The sequence below is a fragment of the Oncorhynchus keta genome, chromosome 19, assembly GCF_023373465.1.
Source record: "Oncorhynchus keta strain PuntledgeMale-10-30-2019 chromosome 19, Oket_V2, whole genome shotgun sequence".
NCBI classification, from domain to species: domain Eukaryota; kingdom Metazoa; phylum Chordata; class Actinopteri; order Salmoniformes; family Salmonidae; genus Oncorhynchus; species Oncorhynchus keta.
In genome coordinates this window covers 51,652,772-51,680,618 of record NC_068439.1, presented here as the reverse complement: position 1 = coordinate 51,680,618, position 27,847 = coordinate 51,652,772, and the positions used below count along the sequence as shown (strand labels likewise).

The following is a 27,847-nucleotide window of genomic DNA, read 5'->3' as shown; positions in this document are numbered from 1 at the left end:
GAGCAGAGCTGTCAGACACACAGGCCTGAGGCTCTTTCATCCAAATAAATCTCCCACCCTGACAGAGCCACAGACAGATGAATTATCAGTCTATATATAGGCCTATTGGCAGCAGCAGAGATGTCCTATCCCACAGGCAATTGAGATGACAATCAGAGCGACCAGAGGATTTCCTGATGATGTCGTGTCATGCGAGGGAAGGCAGCGTTACTGGACTGCTCCTCTAGCCACAGCTTCCTTTGACCCGACAAGGAAGAAGATGTCAGGGAACACTCCACCACAACAACAGGATCCACACACACACAGACGTGCGCACACACACACACAAACTCCTTCGTAGGCGACTCTACAGCGAACTCCTTCGTAGGCGACTCTACAGCGAACTCCTTCGTAGGCGACTCTACAGCGAACTCCTTCGTAGGCGACTCTACAGCGAACTCCTTCGTAGGCGACTCTACAGCGAACTCCTTCGTAGGCGACTCTACAGCGAACTCCTTCGTAGGCGACTCTTTCGTCCGCGTGCGCCCGTGTCTGCACCATTAGATGGAGACTGCTCGCAATTTTTTATAGGCCTTGTTAAATCTTATTTCACAGGTTGATCTCTCTTTGTCTATAAAAAAATACCTGAACTGCATGCAATTGAACAAGTCACAGAAATCATAGGATCTAGAATCGAATGATCAATATAATAAAACTAGGCCTACAATAATATTATAACTTTGGCATAGTGGCCTACTCCTTCCAACATGCCGTTTGTCAGCGGCATAGGCCTACTCCTTCCAACATGCCGTTTGTCAGCGGCATAGGCCTACTCCTTCCAACATGCCGTTTGTCAGCGGCATAGGCCTACTCCCTCCAACATGCCGTTTGTCAGCGGCATAGGCCTACTCCTTCCAACATGCCGTTTGTCAGCGGCATAGGGCTACTCCCTCCAACATGCCGTTTGTCAGCGGCATAGGCCTACTCCCTCCAACATGCCGTTTGTCAGCAGCATAGGCCTACTCCTTCCAACATGCCGTTTGACAGCGGCATAGGCCTACTCCCTCCAACATGCCGTTTGTCAGCGGCATAGGCCTACTCCCTCCAACATGCCGTTTGTCAGCGGCATAGGCCTACTCCTTCCAACATGCCGTTTGTCAGCGGCATAGGCCTACTCCCTCCAACATGCCGTTTGTCAGCGGCATAGGCCTACTCCCTCCAACATGCCGTTTGTCAGCGGCATAGGCCTACTCCTTCCAACATGCCGTTTGACAGCGGCATAGGCCTACTCCCTCCAACATGCCGTTTGTCAGCGGCATAGGCCTACTCCCTCCAACATGCCGTTTGTCAGCGGCATAGGCCTACTCCCTCCAACATGCCGTTTGTCAGCGGCATAGGCCTACTCCCTCCAACATGCCGTTTGTCAGCGGCATAGGCCTACTCCCTCCAACATGCCGTTTGTCAGCGGCATAGGCCTACTCCCTCCAACATGCCGTTTGTCAGCGGCATAGGCCTACTCCCTCCAACATGCCGTTTGTCAGCGGCATAGGCCTACTCCCTCCAACATGCCGTTTGTCAGCGGCATAGGCCTACTCCCTCCAACATGCCGTTTGTCAGCGGCATAGGCTTACTCCCTCCAACATGCCGTTTGTCAGCGGCATAGGCCTACTCCCTCCAACATGCCGTTTGTCAGCAGCATAGGTCTATTGAATTTCTCTCCATAGATTGGAGGAGTATTATTAGGCTACTAGTGATCGGCACCAATTTGGAAAGTCTTAATTGGCTGCATTTTTTTTCTATATGAAAAATGTGAGAAGGAAAGGTGACTGACCTGCACAGGAAGGAAAGTTTCAAGACTGCGTGCTGATTGAACAGTTTAGATAGGTGTGAATGTTCTGGAAGCGTCATTCTAATCAATCATCCAAAAACAATAAGAAGCCCATCGAAAACCTGATTGGCCATCAGCGGGACAATAATCTCATGAAGGGGTCACATTAAATTGATTAGTCGTTCTTAAATAATGATGCATAGGCTAACAGCCTACTTGTTGGACGTGCATTTTGGTAGCGAGCTGTTTAGCAAAGCCTCCTACCGTGAAAGGCCTATTGTCAACCATCAGCTGATCCAGTAAATCATTTCTGAATGACAGTGAAGTGATTAACAGTGCTAATGTCTGCTTTATTTACAGCAAGTACTAGTAAGAAAAAAATGAAGGTAATGATTTAATGTTTTCATACGTTTCTGTGTGTCAGATTCGTTTTCAGAACTGTTCAAAATGTGTGACGCTACAGTCTATATATAATATTCTTCCCAGATGAACACATGTATTTTAAGACATATAAAGAACAGCTACGCATGACTTAATGAAAAGCAGAAAACAGGTACAACAGTGTTTCGCGTTAATAAAAGACAAACAGAAACGGGCAACAGGCTTCAGCTCACTTCACAGTTTCCCTGACAAACAGGCCTAGGGCACGCAGGGGTAGGTATCGTCCATAAAAGGTTTTGCTCGTCAAAAAGGCATGTACACACACACACGCTTCTAGGTAGAAGAACCCGCAAACACCTTCACTACGTCACAGCTAACTCATACATACCATGTGACCGCATGTAGTACCGAAAGCAACTTGCTGACAGACAAGCAATGTGATTAGTCTGCAAAGGACAGGAGCTTAATTTTATGAGGAAAACGATTTAAAATCGGCCGATTTTTAAAAAATGTATTTGTAATAATGACAATTACAACAATACTGAATGAACACTTATTTTAACTTAATATAATACATCAATAAAATAGATTTAGCCTCAAATAAATAATGAAACATGTTCACTTTGGTTTAAATAATGCAAAAACAAAGTGTTGGAGAAGAAAGTAAAAGTACAATATGTGCCATGTAAAAAAGCTAATGTTTAAGTTCCTTGCTCAGAACTTGAGAACATATGAAAGCTGGTGGTTCCTTTTAACATGAGTCAATATTCCCAGGTAAGAAGTTAAGTTGTAGTTATTATAGGAATTATAGTGGGGCAAAAAAGTATTTAGTCAGCCACCAACTGTGCAAGTTCTCCCACTTAAAAAGATGAGAGAGGCCTGTAATTTTCATCATAGGTACACTTCAACTATGACAGACAAAATGAGAAAAAAAATCCAGAAAATCACATTCTAGGATTTTTAATGAATTGATTTGCAAATTATGGAGGAAAATAAGTATTTGGTCAATAACAAAAGTTTCTCAATACTTTGTTATATACCCTTTGTTGGCAATGACAGAGGTCAAACGTTTTCTGTAAGTCTACACAAGGTTCTCACACACTGTTGCTGGTATTTTGGCCCATTCCTCCATGCAGATCTCCTCTAGAGCAGTGATGTTTTGGGGCTGTTGCTGGGCAACACGGACTTTCAACTCCCTCCAAAGATTTTCTATGGGGTTGAGATCTGGAGACTGGCTAGGCCTATCCAGGACCTTGAAATGCTTCTTGCGAAGCCACTCCTTTGTTGCCCGGGCGGTGTGTTTGGGATCATTGTCATGCAGAAAGACCAAGCCACATTTCATCTTCAATGCCCTTGCTGATGGAAGGAGGTTTTCACTCAAAATCTCACGATACATGGCCCCATTCATTCTTTCCTTTACACGGATCAGTCGTCCTGGTCCCTTTGCAGAAAAACAGCCCCAAAGCATGATGTTTCCACCCCCATGCTTCACAGTAGGTATGGTGTTCTTTGGATGAAACTCAGCATTCTTTGTCCTCCAAACACGATGAGTTTAGTTTTTACCAAAAAGTTATATTTTGGTTTCATCTGACCATATGACATTCTCCCAATCTTCTTCTGGATCATCCAAATGCTCTCTAGCAAACTTCAGACGGGCCTGGACATGTACTGGCTTAAGCAGGGGGACACGTCTGGCACTGCAGGATTTGAGTCCCTGGCGGCGTAGTGTGTTACTGATGGTAGGTTTTTTTACTTTGGTCCCAGCTCTCTGCAGGTCATTCACTAGGTCCCCCCGTGTGGTTCTGGGATTTTTGCTCACCGTTCTTGTGATCATTTTGACCCCACGGGGTGAGATCTTGCGTGGAGCCCCAGATCGTGGGAGATTATCAGTGGTCTTGTATGTCTTCCATTTCCTAATAATTGCTCCCACAGTTGATTTCTTCAAACCAAGCTGCTTACCTATTGCAGATTCAGTCTTCCCAGCCTGGTGCAGGTCTACAATTTTGTTTCTGGTGTTCTTTGACAGCTCTTTGGTCTTGGCCATAGTAGAGTTTGGAGTGTGACTGTTTGAGGTTGTGGACAGGTGTCTTTTATACTGATAACAAGTTCAAACAGGTGCCAGTAATACGGGTAACGAGTGGAGGACAGAGGAGCCTCTTAAAGAAGGTCTGTGAGAGCCAGAAATCTTGCTTGTTTGTAGGTAACCAAATACTTATTTTCCACCATAATTTGCAAATAAATTCATAAAAAATCCTATAATGTGATTTTATTTCTAATTTTGTCTGTCATAGTTGAAGTGTACCTATGATGAAAATTACAGTCCTCTCTCATCTTTTTAAGTGGGCCAACTTGCACAATTGGTGGCTGACTAAATACTTTTTTGCCCCACTGTATATGACTATTTCTCTCTATACGATTTGTATTCCATATACCTTTGACTATTGTATGTTCTTATAGGCACTGTAGTATTGCCAGTGTAACAGTATAGCTTCCATCCCTCTCCTCGCTCCTCCCTGGGCTCGAACCAGGAACATAATCGACAACAGCCACCCTCGAAACAGCGTTACCCATACAGAGTAAGGGGAACAACTACTCCAAGTCTCAGAGCGAGTGACGTTTGAAACGCTATTAGCGCGCACCCCGCTAACTAGCTAGCCATTTCACATCGGTTACACCAGCATAATCTCGGGAGTTGATAGGCTTGAAGTCATAAACAGCGCAATGCTTGAAGCATTGCGAAGAGCTGCTGGCAAAACGCACGAAAGTGCTGTTTGAATGAATGCTTAACATACATTTACATTTAAGTCATTTAGCAGACGCTCTTATCCAGAGCGACTTACAAATTGGTGCATTCACCTTATGACATCCAGTGGAACAGCCACTTTACAATAGTGCATCTAAATCTTTTAGGGGGGGGGGGGAGAGAAGGATTACTTTATCCTATCCTAGGTATTCCTTAAAGAGGTGGGGTTTCAGGTGTCTCCGGAAGGTGGTGATTGACTCCGCTGTCCTGGCGTCGTGAGGGAGTGTGTTCCACCATTGGGGAGCCAGAGCAGCGAACAGTTTTGACTGGGCTGAGCGGGAACTGTACTTCCTCAGTGGTAGGGAGGCGAGCAGGCCAGAGGTGGATGAACGCAGTGCCCTTGTTTGGGTGTAGGGACTGATCAGAGCCTGGAGGTACTGAGGTGCCGTTCCCCTCACAGCTCCGTAGGCAAGCACCATGGTCTTGTAGCGGATGCGAGCTTCAACTGGAAGCCAGTGGAGAGAGCGGAGGAGCGGGGTGACGTGAGAGAACTTGGGAAGGTTGAACACCAGACGGGCTGCGGCTTTCTGGATGAGTTGTAGGGGTTTAATGGCACAGGCAGGGAGCCCAGCCAACAGCGAGTTGCAGTAATCCAGACGGGAGATGACAAGTGCCTGGATTAGGACCTGCGCCGCTTCCTGTGTGAGGCAGGGTCGTACTCTGCGGATGTTGTAGAGCATGAACCTACAGGAACGGGCTACCGCCTTGATGTTAGTTGAGAACGACAGAGTGTTGTCCAGGATCACGCCAAGGTTCTTAGCGCTCTGGGAGGAGGACACAATGGAGTTGTCAACCGTGATGGCGAGATCATGGAACGGGCAGTCCTTCCCCGGGAGGAAGAGCAGCTCCGTCTTGCCGAGGTTCAGCTTGAGGTGGTGATCCGTCATCCACACTGATATGTCTGCCAGACATGCAGAGATGCGATTCACCACCTGGTCATCAGAAGGAGGAAAGGAGAAGATTAATTGTGTGTCGTCTGCATAGCAATGATAGGAGAGACCATGTGAGGTTATGACAGAGCCAAGTGACTTGGTGTATAGCGAGAATAGGAGAGGGCCTAGAACAGAGCCCTGGGGGACACCAGTGGTGAGAGCGCGTGGTGAGGAGACAGATTCTCGCCACGCCACCTGGTAGGAGCGACCTGTCAGGTAGGACGCAATCCAAGCGTGGGCCGCACCGGAGATGCCCAACTCGGAGAGGGTGGAGAGGAGGATCTGATGGTTCACAGTATCGAAGGCAGCCGATAGGTCTAGAAGGATGAGAGCAGAGGAGAGAGAGTTAGCTTTAGCGGTGCGGAGCGCCTCCGTGATACAGAGAAGAGCAGTCTCAGTTGAATGACTAGTCTTGAAACCTGACTGATTTGGATCAAGAAGGTCATTCTGAGAGAGATAGCGGGAGAGCTCGCCAAGGACGGCACGTTCAAGAGTTTTGGAGAGAAAAGAAAGAAGGGATACTGGTCTGTAGTTGTTGACATCGGAGGGATCGAGTGTAGGTTTTTTCAGAAGGGGTGCAACTCTCGCTCTCTTGAAGACGGAAGGGACGTAGCCAGCGGTCAGGGATGAGTTGATGAGCGAGGTGAGGTAAGGGAGAAGGTCTCCGGAAATGGTCTGGAGAAGAGAGGAGGGGATAGGGTCGAGCGGGCAGGTTGTTGGGCGGCCGGCCGTCACAAGACGCGAGATTTCATCTGGAGAGAGAGGGAGAAAGAGGTCAGATCACCGGGTAGGGCAGTGTGAGCAGAACCAGCGGTGTCGTTTGACTTAGCAAACGAGGATCGGATGTCGTCGACCTTCTTTTCAAAATGGTTGACGAAGTCATCTGCAGAGAGGGAGGAGGGGGGGGGAGGAGGATTCAGGAGGGAGGAGAAGGTGGCAAAGAGCTTCCTAGGGTTAGAGGCAGATGCTTGGAATTTAGAGTGGTAGAAAGTGGCTTTAGCAGCAGAGACAGAGGAGGAAAATGTAGAGAGGAGGGAGCGAAAGGATGCCAGGTCCGCAGGGAGGCGAGTTTTCCTCCATTTCCGCTCGGCTGCCCGGAGCCCTGTTCTGTGAGCTCGCAATGAGTCGTCGAGCCACGGAGCGGGAGGGGAGGACCGAGCCGGCCTGTAAGATAGGGGACATAGAGAGTCAAAGGATGCAGAAAGGGAGGAGAGGAGGGTTGAGGAGGCAGAATCAGGAGATAGGTTGGAGAAGGTTTGAGCAGAGGGAAGAGATGATAGGATGGAAGAGGAGAGAGTAGCGGGGGAGAGAGAGCGAAGGTTGGGACGGCGCGATACCAACCGAGTAGGGGCAGTGTGGGAAGTGTTGGATGAGAGCGAGAGGGAAAAGGATACAAGGTAGTGGTCGGAGACTTGGAGGGGAGTTGCAATGAGGTTAGTGGAAGAACAGCATCTAGTAAAGATGAGGTCGAGCGTATTGCCTGCCTTGTGAGTAGGGGGGGAAGGTGAGAGGGTGAGGTCAAAAGAGGAAAGGAGTGGAAAGAAGGAGGCAGAGAGGAATGAGTCAAAGGTAGACGTGGGGAGGTTAAAGTCGCCCAGAACTGTGAGAGGTGAGCCGTCCTCAGGAAAGGAGCTTATCAAGACATCAAGCTCATTGATGAACTCTCCGAGGGGACCTGGAGGGCGATAAATGATAAGGATGTTAAGCTTGAAAGGGCTGGTAACTGTGACAGCATGAAATTCAAAGGAGGCGATAGACAGATGGGTAAGGGAGAAAGAGAGAATGACCACTTGGGAAAGATGAGGATCCCGGTGCCACCACCCCGCTGACCAGAAGCTCTCGGGTGTGCGAGAACACGTGGGCGGACGAAGAGAGAGCAGTAGGAGTAGCAGTGTTATCTGTGGTGATCCATGTTTCCGTCAGTGCCAAGAAGTCGAGGGACTGGAGGGAGGCATAGGCTGAGATGAACTCTGCCTTGTTGGCCGCAGATCGGCAGTTCCAGAGGCTACCGGAGACCTGGAACTCCACGTGGGTCGTGCGCGCTGGGACTACCAGATTAGGGTGGCCGCGGCCACGCGGTGTGGAGCGTTTGTATGGTCTGTGCAGAGAGGAGATAACAGGGATAGACAGACACATAGTTGACAGGCTACAGAAGAGGCTACGCTAATGCAAGGAGATTGGAATGACAAGTGGACTACACGTCTCGAATGTTCAGAAAGTTAAGCTTACGTAGCAAGAATCTTATTGACTAAAATGATTAAAATGATACAGTACTGCTGAAGTAGGCTAGCTGGCAGTGGCTGCGTTGTTGACTTTGTAGACTAGCTGGCAGTGGCTGCGTTGTTGACACTACACTAATCAAGTCGTTCCGTTGAGTGTAATAGTTTCTACAGTGCTGCTATTCGGGGGCTAGCTAGCTAGCTAGCAGTGTTGATTACGTTACGTTGCGTTAAAAGAACGACAATAGCTGGCTAGCTAACCTAGAAAATCGCTCTAGACTACACAATTATCTTTGATACACAGACGGCTATGTAGCTAGCTATGTAGCTAGCTACGATCAAACAAATCAAACCGTTGATTTGTTAAGAGCCTTAAGAGCCTGCTGCTGCCTACCATCGCTCAGTCAGACTGCTCTATCAAATCATAGACTTAATTATAACATAACACACAGAAATACGAGCCGGAGGTCATTAATATGGTCGAATCCGGAAACTATAATTTCGAAAACAAAACTTTTATTCTTTCAGTGAAATACGGAACCATTCCGTATTTTATCTAACGGATGGTATCCCCAAGTCTAAATATTGCTGTTACATTGCACAACCTTCAATGTTATGTCATAATTACGTAAAATTCAGGCAAATTAGTTCGCAATAAGCCAGGCGGCCCATATACCCCGACTCTGCGTGCAATGAACGCAAGAGAAGTGACACAATTTCACCTGGTTAATATTGCCTGCTAACCTTTCTTTTAGCTAAATATGCAGGTTTAAAAAATATATACGTCTGTGTATTGATTTTAAGAAAGGCATTGATGTTTATGGTTAGGTACACGTTGGAGCAACGACAGTGCTTTTTCGCAAATGCGCACTGCATCGATTATATGCAACGCAGGACACGCTAGATAAACTAGTAATATCATCAACCATGTGTAGTTATAACTAGTGATTATGATTGTTTTTTATAAAATAAGTTTAATGCTAGCTAGCAACTTACCTTGGCTTCTTACTGCATTCGCATAACAGGCAGGCTCCCCGTGGAGTGCAATGAGAGGCAGGTGGTTAGAGCGTTGGACTAGTTTTTAAATTTTTTATTTCACCTTTATTTAACCAGGAAGGCTAGTTGCGAACAAGTTCTCATTTACAACCCCGACCTGGCCAAGGTAAAGCATAGCAGTGTGAACAGACAACAGAGTTACACATGGAGTAAACAATTAACAAGTCAATAACACAGTAGAAAAAAAATTAAAAAAAGAGAGTCTATATACATTGTGTGCAAAAGGCATGAGGAGGTAGGCGAATAATTACAATTTTGCAGATTAACACTGGAGTGATAAATGATCAGATGGTCACGTACAGGAAGAGATACTGGTGTGCAAAAGAGCAGAAAAGTAAATAAATATAAACAATATGGGGATGAGGTAGGTAAATTGGGTGGGCTATTTACCGATAGACTATGTACAGCTGCAGCGATCGGTTAGCTGCTCAGATAGCAGATGTTTGAAGTTGGTGAGGGAGATAAAAGTCTCCAACTTCAGCGATTTTTGCAATTTGTTCCAGTCACAGGCAGCAGAGAACTGGAACGAAAGGCGGCCAAATGAGGTGTTGGCTTTAGGGATGATCAGTGAGATACACCTGCTGGAGCGTGCGCTATGGGTGGGTGTTGCCATCGTGACCAGCATCCAGTTTGCTGAGTAGAGTTTTGGAAGCTATTTTGTAGATGATATCGCCGAAGTCGAGGATCGGTAGGATAGTCAGTTTTACTAGGGTAAGTTTGGCAGCGTGAGTGAAGGAGGCTTTGTTGCGGAATAGAAAGCGGACTCTAGATTTGATTTTAGATTGGAGATGTTTGATATGAGTCTGGAAGGAGAGTTTACAGTCTAGCCAGACATCTAGGTACTTATAGATGTCCACATATTCTAGGTCGGAACCATCCAGGGTGGTGATGCTAGTCGGGCGTGCGGGTGCAGGCAGCGAACGGTTGAAAAGAATGCATTTGGTTTTACTAGCGTTTGAGAGCAGTTGGAGGCCACGGAAGGAGTGTTGTATGGCGTTGAAGCTTGTTTGGAGGTTAGATAGCACAGTGTCCAAGGAAGGGCCGGAAGTATACAGAATGGAGTCGTCTGCTTAGAGGTGGATCAGGGAATCGCCCGCAGCAAGAGCAACATCATTGATATATACAGAGAAAAGAGTCGGCCCGAGAATTGAACCCTGTGGCACCCCCATAGAGACTGCCAGAGGACCGGACAACATGCCCTCCGATTTGACACACTGAACTGTCTGCAAAGTAGTTGGTGAACCAGGCAAGGCAGTCATTAGAAAAACCGAGGGTACTGAGTCTGGCGATAAGAATATGGTGATTGACAGCGTCAAAAGCCTTGGCCAGGTCGATGAAGACGGCTGCACAGTACTGTCTTTTATCGAAGGCGGTTATGATATCGTTTAGTACCTTGAGCGTGGCGGAGGTGCACCCGTGACCGGCTCGGAAACCAGATTGCACAGCGGAGAAGGTAGGGTGGGAATCGAGATGGTCAGTGACCTGTTTGTTGACTTGGCTTTCGAAGACCTTAGGCAGGGCAGGATGGATATAGGTCTGTAACAGTTTGGGTCCAGGGTGTCTCCCCCTTTGAAGAGGGGGATGACTTCGGCAGCTTTCCAATCCTTGGGGATCTCAGACGATATGAAAGAGAGGTTGAACAGGCTGGTAATAGGGGTTGTGACAATGGCGGCGGATAGTTTCAGAAATAGAGGGTCCCGATTGTCAAGCCCAGCTGATAGCTGATTTGTACGGGACCAGGTTTTGCAGCTCTTTCAGAACATCTGCTATCTGGATTTGGGTAAAGGAGAACCTGGAGAGGCTTGGGTGAGTAGCTGCAGGGGGGGGGCTGTTGGCCGAGGTTGGAGTAGCCAGGAGGAAGGCATGGTCAGCCGTTGAGAGATGCTTGTTGAAGTTTTCGATAATCATGGATTTATCGGTGGTGACCGTGTTACCTAGCCTCAATGCAGTGGGCAGCTGGGAGGAGGTGCTCTTGTTCTCCATGGACTTTACAGTGTCCCAGAACTTTTTGGAGTTAGAGCTACAGGATGCAAATTTCTGCCTGAAGAAGCTGGCCTTGGCTTTCCTGACTGACTGCGTGTATTGGTTCCTGACTTCCCTGGACAGTTTCATATCGCGGGACTATTCGATGCTATTGCAGTCCGCCATAGGATGTTTTTGTGCTGGTCGAGGGCAGTCAGGTCTGGAGTGAACCAAGGGCTATATCTGTTCTTAGTTCTGCATTTTTTGAACGGAGCATGCTTATCTAAAATGGTGAGGAAGTTACTTTTAAAGAATGACCAGGCATCCTCAACTGGACGGGATGAGGTCAGTATCCTTCCAGGATACCCGGGCCAGGTCGATTAGAAAGGCCTGCTCGCAGAAGTGTTTTAGGGTGCGTTTGACAGTGATGAGGGGTGGTCGTTTGACTGCGGATCCGTAGCGGATACAGGCAATGAGGCAGTGATCGCTGAGATCCTGGTTGAAGACAGTGGAGGTGTATTTAGAGGACCAGTTGGTCAGAATGACGTCTATGAGGGTGCCCTTGTTTACAGATTTAGGGTTGTACCTGGTGGGTTCCTTGATGATTTGTGTGAACCGTAAGGTTGCAAGATTGAATCCCTGAGCTGAAAAGGTAAGTCTGTCGTTCTGCCCCTGAACAAGGCAGTTAACCCACCATTCCTAGGCAGTCATTGAAAATAAGAATGTGTTCTTAACTGACTTGCCTCATTAAATAAAAGTTGTAAAAAATAACTAAAATTTAAAAATTTAAAAAATTGGCGTCCAAAAATACCGATTTCCGATTGTTATGAAAACTTGAAATCGGCCCTAATTAATCGGCCATTCCGATTAATCGGTCGACCTCTAATACACACAGTCTCTCTTTTGGTGTTCTTGAGTAAGGCAGCTCCAATATGCAGGTGTTTCAGCCTAGCTCAGTGCTTTCTGTGATGGTGGGGCGAGCCATCGGAAAACAGGAGCACTGCGCCGTGATTAGTTCAGTCACTCATGGGGACAGTACGTCATCGCCAAGTTTAAGTCCTTAGTAAGGGTAGACATCCATAATGTCAGCCCTTTGGGTCCTGCCATAAAGTTATATTACAAGTGCCCTTCCACGAAGGCTCAAGGTCATTAGTGACATACAAAATTACGTCAAATCAAGTTACATGTACAGCAGCTTTGATTGAACTGATCAGGTCAACATCTTACTTTCAAAGTCTTAGCTAGCAGTCATCATCATGAATCAAGTCAACAATCTACTGGCAAAACCTTTTTAATCCTTGTCATATGAAGAGAAATAATGAAGAGCAATTATAGATAAAAACCTATAATATCGGTGCTCATCGACATTGGACAAAAAGATTACGGAACAAGTTGGAAATCGCAAATTCAACAATGACTCTTTCGGAAGAAATCAGTGGCTAACTGCAAGCACTGCAAAGAAACCACTAACATTAGCCTGCTATTCAATAGAGTTCCAACCATAAATCCAGAGAATGCCAGACTTTGATGACAAAGTTTGATGCCAAAATTTGCCCACAAAGGGCCGACGCGCCACCAGCTTTGACAGTGCTACTGATAGTAGTGGTGGCGCTTGGCTTGCACATGTCAACTTAAAATAGATACGGCCACCTCACCAACGTTCTAAAAGTCAAGGGCACAATCTACCCACTCCCAGAGAAATGCTAGGTGGTAGTATAGGATCGGAAAAAGAACGACAGACATTGCAACTCAAAGCAGTACTCCACAATATGTCGATGGCTGCCAGTCAGCAGCCATATTGAACATATCCCAACCTTTGGAACATTTCATTAATTAGTAGCCTGTACTTCTCACAATGCAATACATTTCTTATCATTCCAAAACAATAGACTACAGTGCCTCCTTATTTGACTGTCCATAACCACGGATTCCCTCCATTCTACTTCTATATCCTGTCCATTGACACTGATCCTGGTACCGTGTGTCCCAGTCCCTGATATAGGCTTACATACTGTATACATAAACAGTGTGTACAACCAGATAGCTACAGAGCTCTGTGTTGTGCTGTACAGCAGAGATGTGACTCAGCAGCAGCAGCGCTGTCAGAGAACACTGAACACCGCTGGGCGGCTGCTGCACCGTCACGGTCACACCGGCTCAGCCGCCATACCCAACACACACACTGACTAGTCACCATACCTGAACACAGGGCCTCAGAGAGGATGGGAAGGAGGGAGAGCGATGGAGGAGTAGAAACCAAGAAAGGGGGTGGGTGTGGATGGAGAGAAAAAGAAGGCGGCAGGAGAGGGACAGACACAGACGGAGTGAAGGGGGAGGGTGCAAGAAAGAGATGGGAAAAAGAAAGATGGAGAGAAATTGCAAGAGAGAGGTAGAAGATGGAAAGAAAGCATGAGAGAGAGAGAGAAAGCATGAGGAGAGAGAGAAAGCATGAGAGAGAGAGAGAAAGCATGAGAGAGAGAGAGAGAGAGAAAGCATGAGAGAGGAGAGAAAGCATGAGAGAGAGAGAGAGAGAAAGCATGAGAGAGGAGAGAGAGAGAGAAAGAGAGAGAAAGAGAGAGAAAGAGAGAGAAAGAGAGAGAAAGAGAGAGAAAGAGAGAGAGAAAGAGAGAGAGAAGAGAGAAAGAGAGAGAAAGAGAGAGAGAAAGAGAGAGAGAAAGAAAGAGAAAGAAAGAGAAAGAGAGAGAAAGAGAGAGAAAGAGAGATAAAGAGAGATAAAGAGAGAGAAAGAGAGAGAAAGAGAGAGAGAGAGAGAGAGAGAACAGGGAGAGCTAGCCCCTAAACAGCTGCTGTATTCCTCACATTGCACCTCCAATCCAAATTCCACAGCCGAGCTGTGAAGGACCGGGGCTTGGCTGAGTCAGCGCTTTCACACACAGCTGAGCTGAGCCTCCACAAAATGCAGGGATGCTCTGGCTACGGCACGCACAGGGGCTCAAAAAGCACCCACTCTTTTCTCATTCACTTGCTAGCTACCACAGGCTTTCGCTGGCCTGCCTGTGCCCCATAATTAACCCATCACCACAACACCTTTGACGTTAAACACCTCACCACAGAATACATTGTTTATTGCTATCTAATGGTATAATTTTGGGAACTTGGCATGTAGCAATGTTTCTTTTGTTGGTCCTGCTTGTGTTGAAGAATGGATGTAATGCGCCGTCTGTTTGCTTCATATTAATCTGTGCGTGAGTGTGTGTATGTTGGTATGCGGGTGTGTGCACGTCTGTCTGTAGGCATATTTCCCAACCACACCCAGACCCAGCAAGGGACACAAAACATACAGAGGGCACGAGCTAATGAGGGAGAAGGGGAGAAAACCAGGCTGGGAGGAAGCGGAGGTGAAATACAACCATAGTATTGCAGCTGATGTTCGGTGCCAAGCCCTCTGTGTTTGGAAGCAACATCCTGTGATAGAGGGGGAACCAAACTAAAAGCCTAGAGAGATCCTGGTTTTTCTGCACGTTATTTATTAACTCAGACCCAGCTTCTCAGCCCTGAAGGATGGCTGATCTAAGATCAGGGCCCCCGGTCCCGTCATGTGATCGTATTCATTATGATCTAAGAAGGCTAAACTGATTCAAGACCAGCACTCCTACTCTAAGACGCTGGACCTGTTTTAAGAGCAGCTAATAGTTTTCATCCTGAGGTTGAAGGTAGTATATCTGGGCACGGATCCAATATGTGATGACACTTTTTTAATCAGTTCCGGTATCTACCAGATAGGCAACCAACTGGAATTGATACTTCAGTTTATTTCCTGAATAAACTGACTTAAAACGGAATTGATCCAAACCCTGCTTAACAGAAGCCCTCTGGGTCCTCTCCCTCTGCCCTGCTACCACAGAAACCCTAGCCCAGTATGCCTAAGTGAGGGGGAAAGACAGAAGTATGCGAGGTGTCTTTGCCAATTGGCTCTGCATCAATTTCAGCCAAAACAGCTCAACTAGCAGGCCTTGCATCAATTCATCCTTTCAAGTGATAAATTATTTGGGAAAACAATGTTGCTCTGTGTCATTGGTCTAGACTTGGCTGGCAGAGGGAGGGGGGAAATGGAAGAGTGGCTAATTGTTCCTTTGGGTTTGACTAATTTAGAAGTACAGTTATGCTCCTTATTCAGCCCGTGTGTGTACACCATCATACGTTTTAGGATTGTTGTGACTTGTGAGTTAAGCCACAGGGAAAACATTTGATTCCAGGGCCATTATTTTGTATGAAATTAACAACGAGAAACCATTTTGAAACGGAAAGCAGAAATGTGTTTTCTTATTTAACATATATACACCATTTCACCATTTAGACAGGTGTGTGTGTGTGTGTGTGTGTGTGTGTGTGTGTGTGTGTGTGTGTGTGTGTGTGTGTGTGTGTGTGTGTGTGTGTGTGTGTGTGTGTGTGTGTGTGTGTGTGTGTGTGTGTGTGTGTGTGTGTGTGTGTGTGTGTGTGTGTGTGTGTGTGTGTGTGTGTGTGTGTGTGTGTGTGTGTGTGTGTGTGTGTGTGTGTGTGTGTGTGTGTGTGTGTGTGTGTGTGTGTGTGTGTGTGTGTGTGTGTGTGTGTGTGTGTGTGTGTGTGTGTGTGTGTGTGTGTGTGTGTGTGTGTGTGTGTGTGTGTGTGTGTGTGTGTGTGTGTGTGTGTGTGTGTGTGTGTGTGTGTGTGTGTGTGTGTGTGTGTGTGTGTGTGTGTGTGTGTGTGTGTGTGTGTGTGTGTGTGTGTGTGTGTGTGTGTGCGTGTGCGTGTGCGTGTGCGTGTGCGTGTGCGTTCTTATTCACACCAAAAAGTTCTGTAAATACAGCCTGGCCAGCTGGCTCCACAGGCAGGAGAGGGATTGAGGGGTCACCCTAGCTCCAGAGGGAGTATGGGGAGCCCCGGGGGAGAGCAGACAGGCAGCCATTTACCAACCTCCTGGTCCTCAGAGGCTGCTAATAAACAGAGCTGTACCCTTTGGGAGAGAATGGTGAGAAAGACCAGAGCCAGTCATGCATACTGTATGTAGGAGCTTAGCTTCCTTCTGCAGCTGTAATATAGTATTTATCCTCAGCTTCGCTTTCTTTTGGTTAGGTAGTTTGTTTCGTAGATTAGAGCTGGGAACCTCCTCTTAGAAGCGGGTATGTGTGCTATTTGAAGTATGGCGGAGGGTGTAAAAATGTGACAGACTGCTGGTCTGCTATATTTAAGCTACTTCAACTGTCTGATGTGGAGTGACAGTTCAGGGAAGGCACCCACTTTGAGGCAAGACATGACATGGGCCAACCTTAGACTCCATAGTACCCTTTTGTGATTGTGAACTCACTGCAGTACAGGAGTGACCAACACAATAGAGGCAAGCCACTTCCTGGTGTGACATCATGTGCCCAAAGAGCCCAGCTGCCAGTCCCGGTGTTTCCTGTTAGCTGCCCCTGTGGAATCTCCACACAGGAAACAGTATAACATCAAGAATCATGACAAGGATGTCCAGACCCTTGGCATCACAATCAACCCTCATCATCGGCATCCAAAGACCCTTTTAGCTTCAACCATGCCCATCTGCACCTGGCCTGGGCAGAGTGTGTGTGTGTGTGTGTGTGTGTGTGTGTGTGTGTGTGTGTGTGTGTGTGTGTGTGTGTGTGTGTGTGTGTGTGTGTGTGTGTGTGTGTGTGTGTGTGTGTGTGTGTGTGTGTGTGTGTGTGTGTGTGTGTGTGTGTGTGTGTGTGTGTAAGATATCTTCACCACCACAACCACTGCATAAACAGAGGTGGAGCTCTTCAACTACCAAACAGAGACACACCACACCACATCTGTGAGTGATCCAACTCATATCTGGACAACTTCTCAGGCTACAAAGAAATGCATACTAGTATAGTATCATATAGTATAGAATTAGGCCTATAACATGGTTATTATTATTGTATAGTGCTGTAACAGTCATCAGTATTTAGAATTAACATAATTTTCAATTACCAAATACATTTTTAAAAGCAGCTAATACAATGCCATTAGACCTACATGTTGAATAATTGAGCCTTAAGATTAATTTAAGTGAAAGGCTCTTCCCAATCTTCTGCTCACTGGCCCTCAACTGAGGTGGTTATGAGGACATAATAAAAGGATATGGTGAACTAGGCCTGGTCCATTCACTGATGGCTGCTGTTTATACAAGGGTCTCCATTTCAACCAGAATGAGGTCACCAAACAACTAAGTGATGAAAAGCAAACCTTATACTGTTTGTCTTTACTGTAGTGGGCTGAGCATTAAAGGGGATACAAGCGGTGACAAATAGGCCTAAGTCATTACTAGGCAGTCTAGTTATAGGCCTATAACTTCAAAGTATACTATCTATTCTTGATGACATAGGCCTATGTTTTGAGTATCACATTTTGTGAACATTAAAGTCCAAGTGAACTGTGTTTTTTTTTAAAGTTAAGTGTCTCGCCCATCGTTGGGGAGTGCTGTTTCATGTAACAGGCCTGGGTGTCCATTCTGCTATGTAACACCTGTCATACCATGTCATCAAACCTTGCTGTGAGCTTTGAAGTCAAAAGAAGGACACCAACGGGCGTTGATAGCTGCTTTATTTCAGTAGGGCTACCTGTACAGTAGGGCTACCTGTACTACACTACCACCCCTTAGCCTATATGAAGCAGACAAGTATGTTTTGATAGTTTCTCTATGGTGTTTTTAAAGATGAAATATGTTCCATTGTTTGCAGCTACTGCCAGTGAAATGAGTGAGTCCTGAATAAAAGCAATCTTTGAGGACCTTATTGCAGTACCTATTTGAGTGTTTCCCACTTCGTGAGCCATCACCCCTGGACTCTGGCTGTGTCCGTGTCAACACGGGGAAATGTCAAAATGAAATCACACTTGGCACTTTGTCATTTCGGGAAAGGCATGCCCCGGCAACAGAGTTGCCACAGGGCCAATCTTAAAAATTCGAGTCGCATTCCACATACGTGCTCGAGCCCCCCCCAAAGGTTGTCACAAACACAGTTAGTTTATAGTTATTTGTGTGTGCGTGTGGTCCTGTGTGCTTTGCTTTTATTTTCACTGACAGTGAGAAGTTACAAGATTGCAAACGTTCCATGACATTTGGGGCTCACGCTAGGCCCCTGCCTGCATGCCTACTACCACCAACCACGTCTACAACAAATGGCAACAATGTCACCGTTCTTCTGTGGTTAGTTTATAAACGTCTATTTGTTACGGGTCACGAAACAAGTGCGATAGAAAGTACCTCAACGCAGTCATACTCCACTACAAAGTCTCAATGGCCCCGACAACTAGCTTGCAGTTCAAATGTAAGTGTGGAAGGTGGCCTAGGCTAAGAGGATAGCAGATCCTCCATGGGCCTAGTACTGAGGTCTCTACTACTATAAAAGGAGTGTTGTGAAAGGGAGGGGACACATTGTACCAACATTATCATCTTACATAAAAAGAAACGGGGGAAGAAAAGAAAAAAAAAACTTACCCCAATCTAGAAACTCCAATATGTTTTTCTCTCTTCTGAGGGGTGAGTTGTTGCACTCATCATAAAGGCAGATAAGGATATCCAATAGCGTTTCCACACTAAGGCATTGGCCATTTGACTTAGCTGGGCCGTCCAGGATCAGCTTTTCCAGTTTCTTCAAACGGACCTCTCCCGACATGATTCGTACTGTAGTCTGGTGATGATGGCAGTCGTGAAAATGATAGAAACTCACTTAAAATTGTTAAGCCTTATATTCAGGCTTACTGGTGACGAACAGAAGTTAGTCTGGCTCGTCTCACCTTTGTAGCAAAATGAGAAGAAAGAAAAAAACTTTGAAGTTTTGATCCAAGCGAGTTACTAGCGAGCTAAAATAGATCTATCATGAGCCACCTCTCACAAAAGGTATCGATAGAGTATCTCGGAGTTGTGCGAGACATGTACATGTTCCTCATTTTATTTAGTTAGCTAACCTATTCCCCCAAGACACATAAAGAATTCACAATTACCAGACCCTGCCCTGGCCGGCAGATTTTGACGTATTGTTAGCCTTATGAACGCCGCTGGTATTATTTCCTTTCGTATTTTTCTAGTCTTCTTCCTGGCAAAATTCCAAGCAATGAAAATATTACCCGTGACAATGCAGTTATAGCAATCCCCTGAGTTATTATCTGTGGTTGTCAATTCTGCAGCGACAAAAAAAATGCATCAACACTAGATCTGCAATGCTACAAAGCCCCAATGCCCCTCCTCTGTTGAGTCTGAGAATGGAAGGGCGAAAGGCTTAAGCTAGCTCGTTTTTTCTTTTAAGTCCAAATCTTCTTTTTAAAAAAATCATCTGCCTGGCCCTCTTCGCGGTTTAAAAACCATGGTTCGAGTATATGTCCATTGCCGTATCCGTCGAAAATGCGGTTTCTCCGAAGGGGTTGAACGCTTTCCTGTCAATAAAAGAAGCGATATTCTTGCTTATACCAGTCCAGGACACTGCCTTCCTCCCTGGTCGCTTGCCGTCTCCAACTACTGCTTGCTGCTGCAGGCAAAATCCCAGCTCATCATGGCGACCGTCACAGCATCTGCTGTGCCGTGGGGCGCAAGGGTATACTGCAAGGAGAGTCAATAATATTGTGAATGGAAACTGTGGCCGTCGGTGTGGAATGGAATGACACGTTTACGGTAAGAACGAAAACCTGGCCCTTCAATGGCCTAAACATATATGTTTTTAGGCACATATTTATATTGAGCGAGCAACTAATAATAAATGATTTCTTTTTTTTGGGATAGGCTACACCCAAAGTAGCTCACCTGGGTAGTTTATATATATATATATATATATATATATAGTTTTTTCTTCTTTAGTTAACAGGCAGGAAAATGAGAATAATTGGACCTCACCAGAAGTCAATATATGTTAACTATTGACTTCATTGATTGACAAAGATATTCATATTATCTCTGCATTGTGTTTTAGCGAGCCTATCAATCAATGTTGGTGTTCTTGCAGCTTATTATGACAAATAAAAGTACTGCTAACATAATGGTGTTGAACTGTCAACATGAGAGGCATTTACATTTCAAAGAGAATAGTTCAAACGTTATGGGGTTCAACATTGAAAAGAGTTTTCAGAAACTATAACCTTTTATTTTGTTTAAAAATCTTCCACCACCCCTTCGATCTAGCAGGTATAACATAATTGTGTCGTATTCTTTGCCATTAAACAAGCGTATCAAGGCCCAAGGGTTGAAATAATTAAGTTAAAAAATATATTATTATTATTTCAACACATGCTCGCACTGGGTCAAGAAAATCCCAAATTGGATCTGATGACCTACTTGGAGCAATCGCGCCCCCTGGCGATTTTTTTTTTGCAGCCTAAAATTCTCTGGGTGCTACAGATAACGATTGATAGATTTGTCAGTCATCCACAAGGTGATTAAAAAGTTACTTTTATTTATTTATTTCAAGTTTATCAATTTCATATTAACAATGATAAATATGGAATCTCTGCCAAGTGAGCATCTACAGTAGTCCAGATGCAAAATATTGTAGGTTATTGTCTGATATAGGCTCCTATAGTCAATGAACAAATGGAAATAAATTACTAGGATGAAAACAGTTAATATTGTTTTGAAACGATATTAACTGTGATACAAATGAAATTAACACAATTATGCTATAGCCGGGTCAATTAAATACCCTATACGACAGAACCATTAGTGGATTGTTGTCTGGCCCTGCACATGTCTAGCGCTTTCAACTGGCTTGCCTCCCACTCTTGCCTTGTCCTCAGACTTGCTCAATGATTATTGGCCTACATTTCCCCCACTTGAATCCTGGGCAGTTAGTTACAAGTAGAGCAATTCAGGTGCAAAACATTGCATTTCTTCAAATATTTGAGATAAGGCAGGATACCATAATCAGGAAGTTAGTGACAACAATGTAATGTCATGTAAATAATTAGGGCAACAACTTCAATATTGACCTTTACACACAGCTTCCTTTTCTCATTTGAGATACTCAAAATAATAGGCCTAGTCTTCTGATGTTCTGCTGAAGTCAAGTCCATGCAAATGTATAGTATGCCTGTTCTTTAGATTTGGGTAAATGTAATTTTAGGCATCTTTCACCATAATTATCATATTTCAAACCATAAAATTTAAAAATGTTTTTGATTTAACGATCATGTGATAATGGGTATAGAGAGGGGGATTTTGACTGTTTACACAGGCAGCCCAATTCTGGTCTTTTACCCAATTATTTGCAACTGATCTGTTTGATCAAAATACCAATAATTGGCCTAAAGATCACAGATAAATTGAACAGCTTTTCTAATGCAGATGTGAGATGTGTTAATTAACACTACTGTTATGGATTGTAAAGAGCTGGCAGGCCTTTGATTGAAGATTATTTGCACGTTGGGAGAATCAGATGTATCTGTGCTTTGAACCAGGGACCTGTCTTGGCTTTGATTGGGAAGGGAAGGGGGAAAGACTACCAAATATCGTACAAGAGGAATCTTAATTTACTAAATTATGGGTCGAAGTGGAAGGAAAAGTTGTGTGTGTTTTGTGCTTTCAAGAGATCACTAAGAGGCTATGTATAGGTTGACCCAATATATCTGGTCTGAATTCACATGTCTACTGTGGTGTTTCTAATCAGCAGACAATCTTATTGCATATTCCAACCTTGCATTACAAGCTACTTGTTTGTGTGAAAAGATCATACATTCACTGTTGTGGATATATGATTGTAATCTACATTGTAAATCAGTACTACTGATTTCTTAAATTATCTTTTCATGCGTCTGTAGATTTAAGGATGTAGTGATTGATGTATGCAGACTTGGGTCAAATCCTTTGGAGCTTGGAGTTTGCACTTTTGGCAGTATTCCATGGGCAACGTACTGGGTAAACTAAATCATGCCTAGTTTAATTGAAAGTATTTGACATGACCCAGGTCTGGATGTACCTATGTAGCAATACATTTCAGGTATTTTAATTATTAAAATAGCCTAGACTATAGTAGCTGCAGAGCATAGTGTGGTTTTCAGATGTGGCTAGCAATGGTCCCCCTGAAAGTCATCTGTCATTTGTTCTTCCTGTGTTCTCCTTTAGTTTGTCTGACATCTCTAAGCAAATAAGCCCCAATACACACACACAGACAGGGCCCATTCTAGGGCCACCAACCCCTCTTCTAATGTTTGCGTGACAAAAAAAGGCAAGGCAAATCCTGCAATGGAATCAGATAATCACCACCATGTGAAGAGCCTCCCAATCCACATCGACTCTTGGATTAACTGTCTGTTTGGCTAATAATTTTAATCTGTCGAAGGGGTGGTGGGTTTGGAATAAACATGTAATCCCTTTGCCCCTCCTCCCCCAGAGTCCCCACACCAGTGATGGGCCATAAATGGGACCCTTGATCAACTAAAATGGCTGCCAGACAGACATAAATAAGCACACTGACATACTGTTGCCAGACTGGGCTTGCTTTACATTGTTCAGTGGAATGCACACGTTAGAGTGTGTAGACAACGGTGATACTGAAAGGGTGCAGCCCAGGTTCACAGGGTCAGGGGCTGTCTGGGAACACATGTGCAGATGTAGACAACATGAAGATGAGTCAATGGAAAGGCATTTGTTTAAAAAAGAATTATGCGATGGTAATATTTAGCCTCTTTAAAGAAATATACTTTAGTATTTATCTAAATATTACATCTATCTAAAAGTTTTCATAATTAGTGATGATTTTTGAAATATCGGAACAGGATGCAGACATTTACTCCAACCAATTTGCAATCCTCTCGTCCTGCAAACTAACAATAATTAAAACTACTACAAATAAAGTAGGCTAATACATGTATGCCTCTGGATCAATTCACTATTTCCAACCCACAACAATCCAATAACTATACTGTCTTTAGGAGTTTTCTTACCTCAAACATCTCTGCAAAGTAATGCTTTTGTGAAAAGCATCCAAGACTTCCCATTGACATTGAGCAGACTGACTTTGACAAACGCTTTGTATGAAATTGTAGGTTATAAATTGTAGAAATCCCTGTATGATTCTAGAGGAATGGTGTTCAAATGACCCTATACATGAAACGGATACAATACATCGTTTGGGAGATGGTTGCCTTTCAAGTATGGCACTTCTGATGTCTTGACCGGTACGTGGCTTCTAATGTCACACCTTTTGTTGGGATAGCCTATCGGTCCCCCTCCCCATCCCCATCCCCCTCCTCCTCCTCAATGTGTGAATGACTGACTGGGAGGGCCAGGGGCTTATAAGGGCCGGCCCGATGTCAGAGTGCCACTGTCTCTCTCTGAGCTACTTTGCAGCTGTACTTCTCTCCTCTCTGCTGGACACGACACCCTCTTAGAAGATTTACGATGGATTTGCTCCGTGTTTGCGTCTTGTGCGCTGCTGCTTTCGTCACCGTCTCCAAGGCTTTTACGCACAACGACATGAAGGATGCCCTGCTTCAAAAACTTGGGCTGGATGATGTTCCGAAAATTCACAAAAGGGACTTGGAGAATCTTGTCATCCCGACGCTCGTTAAGAATAAATATCTGTCAATGCTGAAGCTGCATCACGACAGGCGGCGCAGGTCTCTGCCGAGCTTGGCGGGGATCCTGAGGGGAATTCGAGGAAATGCAGGTAAATTCATTTTACAGTACAGACATAAATAAAATGCTTCCTAAATCTGAATGATTTTTAATTTAATGTTGTCAGACCTATTTTTAGCATAGGCGCACACATTTACTTTTTTTATGCATTTGTGCGCCCTCATTGTTCTGTTTATGCAAGTGTGCATTCCAACCCATTCATATTTTTATCGGATTTTATATTCAACACCTAAGCATTTCTATGTTCTGTTTTATTAGACATCTCTGGGGTGTTTGTGTACTCGGACACCACTCGGCAACGGATGGTCTTCGATATGGATACCCGCATCCCCCATAACAGCGAGGTGACCATGGCCGAACTGAAACTGTACAATAAAGCCCCTAACAAGCGCTCCATGCCCGAGAGGAGGAACCACCGGCCAGTCAACAACGCCAGAGTCTCCATCTACTGGGTAGATATGCTGGAGAACGGCTCTAACAGAACCTCCCTGGTGGACTCACGGTAAGATTTTACGCAAAGTCGTGTCCAGATCATTTCCGTTAGGCTGTGTTGTCCTTTGTTCTTATCATTTAGACCCTATGTGCAAGGTTTTTAATCAACCATGTATTTCCTGTAGGTTGATCCCCATCCATGAGACCGGTTGGAAAAGCTTTGATGTCACTCAGGCTTTGCACTATTGGTCAAAGACGCAGCAAAAAACACCTATGCACCTGGAGGTGTGGATCGAGGGCGAGAGACCTGGCAGCTACGCGGCAGAAATTGCTAAGAGTGTCCACTTTACCACCCAGGACCAGGCGGACAACACCTTGGGAAAACCTGAGCTGGTCCTCTACACGCTCAACCTCGAAGAGTTTGGGTAAGGCGCTCTTTAATATGCAGAATGTGTAAACATTGTAACACTGGTCCGGTGACAAATATCATACCTTTAGGCTACACATCAATTAGTACAAGTTAACTAACGACTCCCTATTTGGTTTCCGCATAGGTCTCGGGGCGACTGTGAAAACAACCCAGATAAGGACACGTGCTGCAGAGATAAATACTTCATCAATTTCCGCGCGCTCACGTGGACCCAGTACTGGATCATCGAGCCAGCGGGATACCAGGCCTACAGATGCGCCGGGGGATGCAAGCAGCCCAAGCGCAACTATGGCTACGGGGAGAGGAAGTGTAGCATCGCAGAGAGCACTCCGCTGCCCATTATGTACCTGGTCAAGAAGGGCGACTACACCGAGATAGAAGTGGCTGAGTTCCCCAACATGATCGTGGAGTCATGTGCCTGCACCATGGACAACATCTCCATAGTTTGAAGTTAAGTGTTTGGGACTGGGCAGGGCAGGACGCCTCCAAATGGACTTACAGTACTTTTCTATTTAAAATGGGAATTCTCAGGGAGAGTTGCAGGCTATGATAAGAGGGAGCACGGCAGATCTCTTGAGATAAACTAACCAAGCACTTTATTATATTTTGTAAATAATTCATTCATAAGTTTGCCTTTGTATGAATGGTATACTGTACCACTCAGACGAAACCGTCAAGATTTGGTCTCAGATGTTATATTTTTGAGCTGTAAATACTATGGATTTCATGATTAAATGTAACATATTTTCTTTAATTAAAGAAGTCGTTATTTTGTTATTTGTCATGAAGCGCGATTGGGAAAATCACACTGACAGACATGTATTATTAAGGTATCCTTCCACCCAGCAGATACACTTGGCTTTATCTAAGCCTACATACACCTTGTTATCCTTAGTTAGCACTGTATTTAGTTGGTAATGATAAGTCAACAACCATTATTTATCTAATGACATAACTTGTTTCAGTGAAAGAGCATTAGGCGGGGACTGTCATGGCTAAACAGGTTTGCTGAGCATCATTTACATCAGCTTCCTGACTGAGTGTGCTGGTTGTTTGATTCCATTAGGATGAGCCGGTGGCCACACACAAACCCAGAGGCCATATTTACATCTCCATGTTTACATCTGGCTTAGCAGATAAATAGGACCCAGACATAGTCAAGAAGAGAGAACTCCATCGACAATCAAGGCTCAATTGCAGACTCCGGGGGTCTTGTCATTTTAATGGGGGTACTTAAGGCTTTAGAGCTTTGGCTAGTCTGGGTACACATTGCAAAGGCAATGCCAAGAGCACCCTGTTGAGTGCTCTTGGTTAGGAAAAGTAGCTTGTGTCAGCCACAGACTTCTGATATGTTAAAGAAATAGGCAGTTAGGTTTCCTCCTATATCACATTTTCAGATATAAAGTGAGCCTTTAGGGACAGTTTCCCAGACACAGTTAAGCCTAGTCCTGGACTAAAAAGTACTTTTAATGGAGATTCTACATTGATCAAGTCTAGGACTAGGCTTAACTGTCTGGCAAACTGTCCCTTAAGGTTCACTTTATTTCTGAAAATGTGATATAGGAGACCTGCCTATTTCTTTAACATATCAGAAGTCTGTGGCTGACACAAGCTACCTTTCCTAACCAAGAGCACACAGGGTGCTCTTGGCATTGCCTTTGCAATGTGTACCCAGACTGGCCAAAGCTCTAAAGCCTTAAGTACCCCCATTAAAATGACAAGACCCCCAGTCTGCAATTGAACCTTGATTGTCTATGGAGTTCTCTTCTTGACTATGTCTGGGTCCTATTTATCTGCTAAGCCAGATGTAAACATGGAGATGTAAATATGGCCTCTGGGTTTGTGTGTGGCCACCGGCTCATCCTAATGGAATCAAACAACCAGCACACTCAGTCAGGAAGCTGATGTAAATGATGCTCAGCAAATCTGTTTAACCATGACAGTCCCCGCCTGGAAACCTTCCCTTGGACATGTGGAGGAAGAAGCACTTGTTATTTTTTAGAATCATTCACTTTATTGATCATGTGACAAAAATACGTAGAAAACTGAAGCATCAACAAAAAGTCCAATTTAAAAATAAAAAAAAATCTCAGGAAGAGAAGCTGTAAGTTACTTACAACATGAATTAGTATATTGAAAATATTTAGTAATACACACTGCTGAAATAAATATTTTTTGATCTGTTTGGTTGGACTATTTTTAACTTACATTATTATGCAGAATACTTTAAATCAGTTCACGGACATCCATTCAATTTGACATGGGGAAAACTGTTCAAGTACACATCACACCTGGTCATACAATTTTAAATAAGCTAATGAAACTATTACAAAATGGACTGACAATTTTGTCTAATTGTTTTCAATGATCTAGCAACACAATGTTACAGTGGAACACACATCACTTTGACACTGCTGGTAGGCTCTTCAGCCTGAGCCATGCGAGTTTACACATGTAAGATTCATTTGAACAGAGGGTTCACACCAAGATGTGACTGACTTGGTTTGGACCTGGATCATGTGTGCTATAAGACTGTTAGCCTACTGAGCTTAAGCCCGGGCATTAGCATTGAGAGATAAGAGCATTGGGCCAGTAACCGAAAGGTCGCTGGTTCAAATCCCTGATCCGACTACCTGAAAAATCTGCCAAAGTGCCCTTGAGTAAGGCGCATAACCCTAATTGCTCCTGTAAATCACACTGGATAAATTACACTAAAAGCAAGACTCCAGGTCTCTAACCTCCATTACACATACAAAACTCAATGTCTGCTGTGTTGCAATGTCAGTCACTTCTAGTAGCAGTGAGGGTATTGGTGGGTATACACTGACATGTAGGCCTTTATTTGCTGGTGTAATTTTTAAATCAACCCTTTTCAATGTAGCCTACAATTGAGTGTTGAACATATGTGCTAAACCAGCCACAGAATGTATACCCTACCATTAAAGCATAGTTCAAATTAGCCTGGTCCCAGATTTGTTTGTGCTCTTGCGAACTCGTTTGTGGTCATCGACTCTGGGAGAATCTCAATTCCATATGGCTTGCGTCCTCTCGGGTTAAAACCCATTGGATGAGAAAGCCAGAGGTCCTGCCCCCCTGACATTCTCCACCAATGGTTGAGGCGAGAACAATTGATATACTCACTATTCAAAGCTTAACCTAAAAATGCCACACCAATCAACCAAAGTTTGGCAAATTAAAGGAACTGCTCTTCAATTTGCACCTGAGAATCAAGCCTGGTCAGC

General features: G+C 44.7%; 2 protein-coding genes across 8 annotated transcripts in view; one reads left to right on the top strand and one right to left on the bottom strand.

Annotated features, from left to right (window-relative positions):
* LOC118398448 (serine/threonine-protein kinase MRCK alpha-like) overlaps positions 1-19,669 on the bottom strand; it is a 103,825-nt gene extending 84,156 nt beyond the window's left edge. For 3 of the 7 annotated variants that reach the window (XM_035793775.2, XM_035793779.2, XM_035793778.2), the window contains exon 1: positions 18,620-19,668. In XM_035793775.2, the coding sequence (XP_035649668.2) occupies positions 18,620-18,797 (178 nt within the window). In that variant the 5' untranslated portion in view covers positions 18,798-19,668. Of the gene's footprint in view, positions 1-18,619 lie in introns of all 7 variants that reach the window. The other 4 variants (XM_035793776.2, XM_035793777.2, XM_035793780.2 and 1 more) reach the window with 4 other exon arrangements.
* Positions 19,670-19,917: 248 nt separating this feature from the next.
* Positions 19,918-25,358, top strand: LOC118398450 (left-right determination factor 2-like). Its single transcript, XM_035793786.2, has 4 exons — positions 19,918-23,774; positions 24,002-24,245; positions 24,361-24,600; positions 24,730-25,358. The coding sequence occupies exons 1-4, from the start codon at positions 23,507-23,509 to the stop codon at positions 25,052-25,054; spliced, it is 1,077 nt and encodes a 358-aa protein (XP_035649679.1). The 5' UTR covers positions 19,918-23,506; the 3' UTR covers positions 25,055-25,358.
* The last annotated feature ends 2,489 nt before the right edge of the window (positions 25,359-27,847 follow it).